General features: G+C 51.8%; 1 protein-coding gene across 1 annotated transcript; it reads right to left on the minus strand.

Moving 5' to 3' along the window:
- Positions 1–4,812: 4,812 nt before the first annotated feature.
- On the minus strand, positions 4,813–5,922 carry NEUROD1 (neuronal differentiation 1). Its single transcript, XM_030241694.2, has one exon. The coding sequence runs from the start codon at positions 5,920–5,922 to the stop codon at positions 4,813–4,815; it is 1,110 nt and encodes a 369-aa protein (XP_030097554.1).
- Between the last annotated feature and the right edge of the window lie 4,990 nt (positions 5,923–10,912).

Here is a 10,912-nt window from a genome sequence, read left to right on the forward strand (position 1 = left end):
TCCTGATATTCCCATGAATTGAAATTAATCTTAATCAGTATAATAGAGAAAAATGTGGTGATAGGAAGAATATGAAATGAGAATGTATTGATCAGAGTATATTGTCTTTTCTTTGCATGGAGGTTGGTATGCTATCTTTTTAAGGTTTTTTTTTCCTCTGAATCTTATTGTCTATTGCTCTGTCACAGTGTTGGTAAACATGTAAATATTAGTTGTTTCTATTTTATTTCATGCAAAATTCAGTGAACTCTATGCTGCAAACTACTACAAGCTAGGGAACTGAAAACTAGGGCTGATATTCTATGTTTTACATACCCTTTAGGCAACCTAAATACTTAAGAGAATGCTTTGAGAGCATTGTCAGTTTTAATTTTGTATTGCATAGCTTCTGACAGTTTGTTAAATACATATATGAATTATTTAAAAAACACTTATGTAGATATTAGTGCATTTGTAGATCTTCAGCTCAGTGTTTCTATATGTATTTATGTACTATGTTTTTCAAGGATTTTTTCTAATATGGGATTTTCAGCTAAGGAAAGAGTGTAGACCATTTATAATTTCTGAAATAATTACCATACAACCCATCTTGGACAATAAAAACAAAGACCAATTTCTACATATTTTCCCTGATACAGAACCAGGCAGAACTCCAAGTTTCATTTCTGTTCTTCCTCAATAGAAATGAGTGAGAAATGAGTGGGTTTGTTTGATTTTTTTAATCTTAAGATACCTTTTATATATATAAAAGAGAATGAAATGTAACTCTGTAATTTTTATAACTATTTGAAAGGATGATTCTCTGACCAGAAGTATTGCATTTTTTTAAAAAAAGAGATTAATGTTTTTTATATGTCAAAAGCAATTGATAAGGTCATGGTGGATCCAGTTTTAGTCAGTTAAAATATTGAAATAATTGTGAGATTTCCTTACTGTTATGGAAGATAGAATTGTTTTTCTTGCCCTCAGTACTTAGTTTGGAATTATTTCTATTAATCCTTATTACCTCTGGAATTGCATGTTGCTTTTCCATGTTAGTTTATTAATATTCTGTAACAGTATCTTTTGGAGAAAGAGGCTCTCTGTTTTCTTCTGGTGAATTCAGGAATCTCAGTTCTCCTTGAATCGATTTCCCTTTACCTGGAGACTCCTTCTGAGTGCACTGGCCCAAGGTCTGATGTTGTTCAGGTACATTTTTCATTTGGGCTGGGTAAAACCAGAGGGTTCAGTCTTCCAGGAATCTTGTGGATGCAACCTGGAATTCCACCATTTCAGACTCCTCAGCTGTGTCTGTCACAGCTGACAATGGGTCCACAACCTCCACAGATCCTCTTCTGTTGTTCCAGAGCACCAAGAAGGGAACAGTGGCAAGTCATGACTCTTTCTTGTGTACTGTACCTGCAGATGTAACCTCAAGCCTGCACCAGTGGCAGAGCAATTTCTGCTGTCAGAAGTTTGTCATAAAGAGGAAGGGAAAGGCCATTGGTCACAACCAGCCCTAAAAACAGAGTTTTAGGCCTGTGCTGGCTGACCCAGTGTGTGGGTAGGTACAAATCAACCCCAGTTTTCTGTGCGTGCAGAAGTTGGATAATCCCACTACAGCCTTAGTGAATTAGCGATGTGTTCATAGGACAGGAACAGTGTGAGTAATTCTTTCCATTAAAAGAGACCTTGATAGACCTTCCTGTGGGAGTCATGAGCAGAAATTTCAACATTTGGCTTGATGTTAATAATATGAAAGAAATATCATGGAGACATCAGAAGCATCAGCAAAGCGGGGGAGGGGGGAAGGTCTCCAGTATTTTATAAGGGTGGTGATAGGGAAAAAACCACCCAAAACTAATTGAAATAGGAAAACTCACTAGTGATTTGTAAATTAGAGCCTCTAGTTACCAAAATGCCTAATTAATTTTCCTTATTAGGTTGCTCATAACATTAAAACATTACTTTCTCTGAATTATCACAGTAGCAAATATTGAGATAGCCTAGACAGATCTTTTAAGTAGGTTGCATTGGCTGGAAGAGTTGAATTCTGTTATCAACAGTGGAAAAAGAAAAGGTAATTGAAAAGGTTTCTTGTGATTTGGAAATGCCTTCCAAATATTCATTAAACATTTAAGCGACTAAATTTGCAGAATATGTTCCTAACATTGGCACTGGTTCTGTGGTATTTCTCTCATCAGATGGAAGTACTGTGTGTTATGCAGAGTGCATTCATGCATAAACAATATCATTTTCATAAATTAAAACCTCCCCTGCAGAAGGAACATCTGTGCCTGCCTTTGAATAAAAGATGGTGGCATGTGAGTTGCCCCTTGACTGACTAGAAGAATCCTTGTATTTAGGAAGAAGGTGCATAACCAAAAGGCAAGCAAGCCTGGGTCAGCTTTTACAGTTTTATCTGAAAAATCATCATTCATTTATCCCCCTCAGGTTATCTAGGGCACACTTACCCGTACTGCCACTGACTGGAAAAGGTTAATAGGTACTTGAAAAGTTGTCTTTTGCGTTCTTTCATTTAAGATTCAGCAACAGTTTTCGAGTATGGAGCTGCAGGCTCTGGCAAAACGCAGGGAGATGCTGCAAAATGCATCAGTCGGCATCCCAATTAAATTTTAGCATGTTTTTAACGGGGAAGCCTGGCAGCAGGGGCTGCTGAACCTGCTAGGACAGGTTTGCCATGCTTACACGTTGGATTTCCGTAGCTACAAACACCTTTAAAATAGACGCCAGAAGCTTGAATTCTCCTGGGGGAAAAAATACCCTCATCCATAGGAAAGCTTGTTTACTTTCTGCTGGGTTTAGCTGAAATATTTATGAAACACCTCTGCTTTGGTACAGGCTTCATGTAAAGTATTTCAGGTAACGTCTTAAACCTGTTTCTGATGATCGGAGGCAAAGACCTGTTGATAATTGTTCCTGGTCATTAGGGGAATTGCTCTCCCGCAGGTTGTGTCTCCGGGTTTCTTAAGCCTCGGAATAATCAGTGAAGATTAAAGGAATACGTTTCCCGTCTGGGAAGAGGAAAGGACGATGAATCGATAACTCGGGTCCAGGTCTGCCTTGCGGAGGGAAGGCGCACCTGCTGCCGCCGCGCCGGGGCCGAAGCGCCCGCTCCCGGGGTGCGGGTCCCGGCCCGGGCTGGCTGCGGGCACCCCGCGGGGAGAGCCGCGGGCGGCAGGGCCAGGCTGAGCTGCTCGGGCAGGTGCGGGAGCCCGGCACAGCCCGCTCCGGCAACCGCAGCTTCCAGGCGAGCTGCGGTTCGGCCCCGTTCCCCTCATTCAACAAATCAGCATTGCAAATAGCCGGGTTCGCTGCAAACAAACCAACGCCTCCGTCCCCCCCCCCGCCCCCCCCGGACCGAGTACTTCTCAAGGTAAGTAAAGAATCCGTGTCCTTTTTTTAGACCAATTTTATTCTACAAATAATAAGTGTTGCACCTTTCATGAGCTATCCGAATAAAACAATAATCCCATAGGAATTACTTACACTAAGAAAAAAAAATCACATTTAAGGAAATATGCAACATTCGACCAAATGTTCAATACTATGTTGTTGCCAAAGGATGGATGTTTTTTTTTCTAAAATCCCAGTGTGCATTACACCATAATATACAGGATTACAAACAAAATTACAGTACAGATTGATTCCAGTTGAACCAGCGTTACATTTCAAACAGCACTTATTCTGGACTGCATTGTACATGCAATAGCTATTGTTCTAATTACGGATTAAATGGTTTGAATTTGTTTCAAGCTACCGTACTAATCGACTACAATAGGTATATAGCCCGACTTTAACAACCTGATTAGATTTCGGTTCAGATTTATAAGATGAGCATATGAAAACCACGGATTGTGTGAACATGTATAAAATCATGCATTTATAGCGCCTGGAAACATTAACATCTTCAAGTTATCTTAAAAAAAAAAAAAATCCAACAAACCAAAATCCACGGAATGCCAAGGGGTTCAAAGACTAAAAAGAAACAGTGCAAATTGTATGTGATAGTCAAGCAGCTTTCGATTTAAAAAGGGTGTTGGCATTTGCTTATAATCTTTATATACAAGTTTGTGCAAGTAATGTGTTGAAATGATATGTTTTAATAGAAAATAAGTCTATCGTTCTTAATATCTTCTCAAGACCTAGGGGATCTGGTGCTTATTGAACGGGGTAAAGGAAAAGAAAGAAAGAAAAAAGAAAATTAATGAAAAAAGAGACTTGGATAGGAAAGAAATTGCCTGGATTGTGCATTTTTTTTTCTTCTTCATCTATTTGAAAAGGAAAGAAGTGCTAAGGCAACATAACTTCTCTAAGCACTTTTCTGCTGGTTTAAATTAGTTAAATCATTTTGTATAAATTAGATATAATTCTACCTTTCCAATATGTATAAAAATTGATGAAGCTGCATGGTTTAAAATAGGAAATTCACGTTATAAAAAGTCATTAAAAATTCTGTACAAAATCACAACAAAATAATTCAGCATGGGAAAGGTAACAAGTAGTAAAACGTTGGTTGAAAAATATAGATTTCATATATATTTTGTAATTGGCCCATCGCTAGTTTAAAAATTGCATAGATCCTAATTATTGCTTGTGATTTTGTTATCCCGATCAGGTAATTGACGCGATCCCAATGCCCCTACCCCAATTTACAGCGTCGCTCCGAGGAGCGGAAGCAAAGACAGCGGGTGAGCGGGGGCCGGCGGGGCCCCGAGGAGGCGGCGGGACCCGCCGGGCCGCCCCCTGTAAACAAGGCGGTGGCGGGCGGCGGGGCGCGGCTCCCCGGCCCTCGCTGCGGCGCGGGGAGGCTCAGTCGTGGAAGATGGCGTTGAGCTGGGCGCTGAGGACGCGCTCGTGGTGCGGGTGGCCCTCGTAGGGCGCCAGCCCGTCCACCGGGATCTCGCAGCGGGAGGCGGCGGGCGGGAAGATGGCGGCGTGGGCGGGCGCGGCGGCCAGCGCGGCGGCGGCGGCGGCGGGGTAGTGCATGGAGAAGGCGTAGCTCTTGTCGAAGTCGGCGGCCGGCTCGTGCTTGAAGGAGAAGTTGCCGTTCACGCTGAGGGGAGGGCTGAGCGGCCCGTCGAAGGCGGGGCTGGCGCCCTCCGCCAGCCCGCTCTCGAAGAAGGGCTCCAGCGCGGCGCCGTAGGCGTGCGGCGGCTTGAGGTGGAAGAGGTGGGAGCTGTCCATGGTGCCGTAGGGCGGGCTGGGCAGGCCCGGCGACTGGTAGGGGTAGGGATGCGCCGGGAAGGGCGCGCCCGCCGCCGCCGCCGCAGCCGCCACGTGCGGCGGCACCTCCTGGCTCTGCTCGGGGAGGAAAGTCCGCGGGTTGAGCTGCAGGCAGCCGGCCACCAAGTTGGTGGTGGGCTGCGACAGGCCCTTGCAGAGGGTCTGCACGAAGGACACCAGGTCCGGGCTCTTGCCCGAGCGGAGGATCTCGGAGAGCGCCCAGATGTAGTTCTTGGCCAGGCGCAGAGTCTCGATCTTGGAGAGCTTCTGCGTCTTGGAGTAGCAGGGCACCACCTTGCGCAGGTTGTCCAGGGCCGCGTTCAGCCCGTGCATGCGGTTGCGCTCCCGGGCGTTGGCCTTCATGCGCCGCAGCTTGAACCGCTCCATGCGCGCCTTGGTCATCTTCTTCTTCTTGGGGCCCCGCCTCTTGGGCTTCTGGTCGTCGTCTTCCTCCTCCTCCTCTTCCTCCTCCTCTTCGTCCAAGTCGTCCTCCTCGTCCTCCTCCTCTCCGTTCCGCAGGGAGTCCTCCTCGGCCTCGGCGTGCAGACCCTCCAGGTCCTCCTCCTTCTTGTCCACCTCGTGCTCCTCGTCCTGGGAGCTGAGGCACTCGTCCGTCCAGCTCGGGGGGCCCTGCGGCTGGGGCTCGCCCATCAGCCCGCTCTCGCTGTACGACTTGGTCATGGTGAGCCTCTGCATGGCGGAGGAGACAGAAAAGAGACGTGTCAGCACCAGGAGCAGCGACCGTGGCCACCTGCGGGGAGAGGTTGCCCGCGCTTCTCTCCCCGGACCCGCCGCCCCCTCCCGAGGGAAGCCCTGGATTCCCCACCGTGCCAGGGCAAACTTTTAACTGTCTTCGCATTTCTGCCTTGTAATTAAGTTGACATATGTTCAAATACCATTATGTAACTCGCCGATATTAGCGGGGAATATAAGCAGATTATGCGTGCGGGAGCCAGCCCGGGCGGCACGACGCAAGTGGACCAAGCCTGGGTTGTTTTGTTTTGTTTTGCTTCGAAAAAAATCCTCAAACATTTTTACCGAATAGGGGAAAGGGGAAGGAGGACGCACGCACACACAGGGCACCTGCAGGGACGGATGGCGCCTGTGACGCCTGTCCCCGCCGCTCTCCGCGGTTCCCCCTTGCCTCCTCCTTGCGCGGAGCTTGTCCGCCCCAGCGGGGGCCGACCACCTGCTCCCCGGTGCCGCCTTCGTCCGCAGGACTGTCACTGGGTGTCCGCGGCGGGGCTGCAGGGCCCCTGCCCTGCCTCTGCCTCTGCCCCTGCCTCTGTGGTAACAGGTGCGGGACTGGCCCAGGCTTCCCGTCTCCATCGTCCCCTCCGTTGCAAACGAGCATCAGTTCCCCGCTTCCCGTGTGGGGTTGCGAGCGCTCCCCTGTAGCGTCGGGCACACCGGCAAGAAACAATGCCGCACGGCCGCCGAGGCACAGCCTGCGCTGGGAGCGCGGCGACCGCACTCCGCGGGGCAAAGGGAGCCGAAAGTTCGGAGGTGCACATTAACGTATGTAATATGCCTCTGTACAGACGGACGCACACATACGTATTTAAATGTGTGCATGGACGCACAAACGCATTTCCTTCTATATATACATATATAGATGTATACACACACGTCCGTGTGTATGGATGGATACAGGTGTGTCCGCACACACCAGCATGAACGACCGCAAGCGACAATAAAATCTGAAGCCGTCCCGGCAGAGGCATATCCCGTCCGCCCCGACGTTGCAGGGTCCTCTCCCACCCCGGCAGCCGCCGCGAGCTCTTTTCCCGCGGGGATAAAACACGCTTTCCCGTTACCTCCGTCGCTCAGCCTCTCCTGCGCGGTGACGGTCTCATAACCCCGGCACAGCTCTCCGTGCGAGGGCACCGAGCGTGTGTGCGTCCGTGTGGTGTTTTTTTCCCGAGGTTGCCCAGCGCCGGGCTCCCCCCGTTATATAGCGGGACGGAGGATGCGCGGCGGGGGGCCGGCACCGGGACCCGGGCACCGCGCGGCCGCCGCACCCCGCGCGCCTGCGCCCCGCCCCGCGCCCCGCCCCGCCCGGTGGCACGCGCCATATGGCCGCCCACGTCAGGCGCGCGGCGGCCCCCCCCCCCCACGTGACGCCCCTTATTTGTATGCGGCCGCGCGCCCGCCCGCGGAGCCGCCACGCCCGCGCTGACCCGCGGGCCGCGCCATCTGTCACCGCTCCGCCACCGCCAGCGCCGGCAGCGGCCACCGCACCGCGCCGCGCAGCACCGCGCCCGCCACCGCAGAGCCGCCGGCCCGCGGAGCCGCATTGTTCCCATTGTTCTGGGGTGCGGCCACCGAGGGTCCCCGCCGTCCCCCCCCCCCCGTTTACATCTCCTAGCGCGCGCCTCTGGCCCCCCGAGACTCCCGGTCCCAGTCCTTGTCACTCTCTGGCCGCCACAGGTCCCCTCCTCTTTCCCCGGTTTTCGGCGGTGCTGGGGAAAACGGACGTCCCGGGGCTGTTGTGGCACACACACACACACACACACACACACACACACACCTGCCGCTCTGTCCTAACGCCTGGAGTAAAGGCCGGCTCGCTTTTCCCGGGTTTTCGGTGGCAACACTGCCCGTTAACGGAAAGTTTGGAAGAAAGACGCTGAGTGGGGCGCCTTTGGAGTCTTTAAACGTCTCGGCGGAGTTTGCAAACGCCGCCAAACCTTAGGCATGGGATTTAAGGAGGGAGATAGCCCTCTCGCACGATAGCTGTGCTACCGGCACGCGTTGTCTGGATATTTATTCAATAAAAATAAAATTATTTTCACCTCTTGAGGCTTTAAATGCGAAACAAATCATTCCGCCCTGAGGAGATGGATTTGGAAGATAATTTTCCAGGTCTGGTTATTTCTAAAATGTTTCTCTCCTGTTGGTGACCTACATAGCCCGGGGCAGCAGGAGGGGACTCCGGGGATGTTCGCCTTCTCGGTAATCAAATACAGAGGGCAACCGGCTACTTTTTGTTATGCCAAATCTGGCCGGTTCTCTGTGGGAATCGAGGCCAGCAGCGCGGTGTGTGCCACCAGGTCCGGCGGGTGGGGCTGGAGCGGGGCACCCTCGGGTCACCGGCGGCTGCGGCCATTCCCTGGGGCACAGAGGGGAGGGAAGCGCCGGCGGCGACCCACCGATGAGTGGTCCCTGCCCTGGCGAGCCTTTTCTGGCCGCAGAGGCTCCCCCGGCCAGGGTCCGGACCGTGCCCGTACCCTGGGTGGCTGGGCCGGGCCTCCCGCTGGGCCGGCAGCCCCCGAGAGAGCGCGACCCCATAAACGGGATCTGCCGGGGCAGCCGCGCTGCTGGAGCGGAGGCGGTTTGGAGGTTCGAACAGGTTCGGAGAGCGCAAGGGAGAGATGGGTCTGGTCTAGCCCTGTCTCGGTTGCTGGAAAATGTCCCTTTAAATGGGTCTGTTTGGTAATACACCCGGGATTGTGGGGCACTGGGGGAACACTTGGCAAAAATATTGGGATAAGGGCACAGGCAGAAAACTGGATCTCGGGGGGCGGTGACAACTTTGGGGTGCTCTTGTGCTTCTGGGTGCGATGAACACGGTCATCTTCCCTGGGAGCGAGACAAAATCAACACGTCGGCGATTGGCAGGTAACTAGAGGGACAAATAAAGAAGCAGGCAGTCGGACAGAGGGTCTTAAACCCTCTGAGCCCGGCTCGTCCCGTCCCAGTCGGTGATTGGCGAGGGTACCCGGTGGCCGTGGAGGAGCCGGGCCCACAGGTACGAGGAGCTGCTCCGGTGCCGCCCGTCGGGGCCGGGGACGAGCGCTGCGCTCCGGGACCGCCGGGGCTCTCTGCCGCTCCGCCTTCATCCTTCCTGCTCTTCCCGCTGCTTCGGCACTGCTTCACCTCCCCGTCTCGCTGGCAGTCGGCTCTGCCTCCCCAACTCGGGCCATCCCCTGGCTCAACGGCTCCAGTTTCCCACCTTCCCTGCTTCTCCTCTTCCCCCAGCCGCTTGATTTTATCGCTCCAAGCGTGCCTATTTTTTTCTCCCTGACCTACAGACTCCTCCTTCTCCATCTGGCTTCTAATTCGGCTTCTGTTTATTTTTCCTCCCGAATCCTTTGGTTTCCTTTTCTCTCGCTATCGTTTGTTTAATGATTTAATTTTGTTTTCCTTTTCTCTTTACTTTTCCTTTTTCCTTTCTTTCTTTTTCTTTCTTTTTTTTTTTTTCCCTTTTCCTTCCCTTTTCCTTTTCTTTTTCCTTTCTGCCCTCCCTTCCTCCCTCCCTAGCTGGCTTCCCGCCCCCCTCCCCTCCTCCCGCGGCGCGGCACGCGAACCGCACGCGTCCCAACAAAGCTCCGTCCGGCCCGGCCGCCCCCGCTCCCGCCTCAGCTGCCGCCTCCCGGCCCTGGCAGGAGGCGCTCCCGGGGCCACCGGGGGCCCGCTGCGGCCGCGGGTCGCCGCTGGGGCCGAGCCCTATCCCAGCCGGCCGGGAGGGGGGGGGTTTGTTGCGGGGGAGGCAGCGCTGTGGAAAAGCCTTACAGTTGTCCGGAGCGCGAAATCAGCTCCCGATGAAATCTCTTGGGTTTGCGGCATTATCTTAATTAAGATAATTGATTCATATTGCACCTGCGAGAGTGCGGGGAAAAGATGCCTCCCCAAATAGCTTGGAGCTATTGGAGAGAGGAAGCCGCGCTTATGATTGAGCGAGTGATTTACTGCCCGCGTAGCCCGGGCCGCTCGGGCTCTCTCCTTTCGCTGCCAGGTTTCCCGTTCTCCCTCTCCAGAGAGGCGCCCACACAAAACAAGAAGGTTATCCTGAATAAAAAACAGAGAAAGGAAAACGTCTCTCCGCTCTGTCCCTGTCCCTCTGTCCCACCCCACCGCGCGGCACCGCGGGGCCTGAGCCGCCGCCGGATCGGGCTCGGGAAGGGCCGACTCGAGTCTGCCCGCGGTGCTGCCCCTCTCGCTCGTTTCCAAACTCTGCGGCGAGAGGAGGGGACGGGAGGAGAGGGCAGCCCCATCACCCGGATCACCCCGAGCTGTGGCCAGCCTGCCCCGGCTGCCGTGGCTCGGGAATCAGCGCGGGAGAGCAACGCCCCGAGGAGCCGCGCCGGTACCGGTTCGGTGCGGCGTGAGACCGCTCGGCTTCGTAGCGTCTCTCTAGGATACAATGTACATCTGGGCTCCAAAACTGGTACTGCTGGTTAAGGCGCCTTTTCTGCTCTTTCCCCCCTTAAAACTCAGTGTATTAATTTTATTGAGCTAGATAAATGCTGTTGTTATTTTAATTCTATAAATGTAAACTTCTATTTAGTTAATGGAAAATACATCACCACCAAGGTTTAATTATCAGCTTTTTAAATTACTCTTTTAGTCAAGTGCACACAATTATGAAATCACAATAGATTTAAAATATTATTCAAATTGATTAAAAAAAAAAAAAAAACAAATCAGAGAAGTACGTACCATTAAAGCAAATGTCTAAATTGTATTGGTAGGCCGGCTACCTCCTGAGCTACAGTTTAAATAGCGTCAGCACTCTGCTATCGGTGTCAAACCACCTCTGTCATTAGGAAAAAGGATTCTTATCAGAAGGGATTTAGATGCTGTTGTAACTGCAAAACCTAATTATTTTTGATCCAGGCATTTACCCCCAGAGTCCCACCTTGTTTAAATAAAGTGTTTTCTTTCCTCTTGAACAAATGCATTT

Source organism: Serinus canaria, chromosome 7 (assembly GCF_022539315.1).
Source record: "Serinus canaria isolate serCan28SL12 chromosome 7, serCan2020, whole genome shotgun sequence".
Classification (NCBI taxonomy): Eukaryota; Metazoa; Chordata; class Aves; order Passeriformes; family Fringillidae; genus Serinus; species Serinus canaria.

Coding starts and splice junctions, on each gene's coding strand:
- NEUROD1 (XM_030241694.2), bottom strand. CDS start 5,922: ATGCAGAGGCTCACCATGACCAAGTCGTACAGCGAGAGCGGGCTGATG.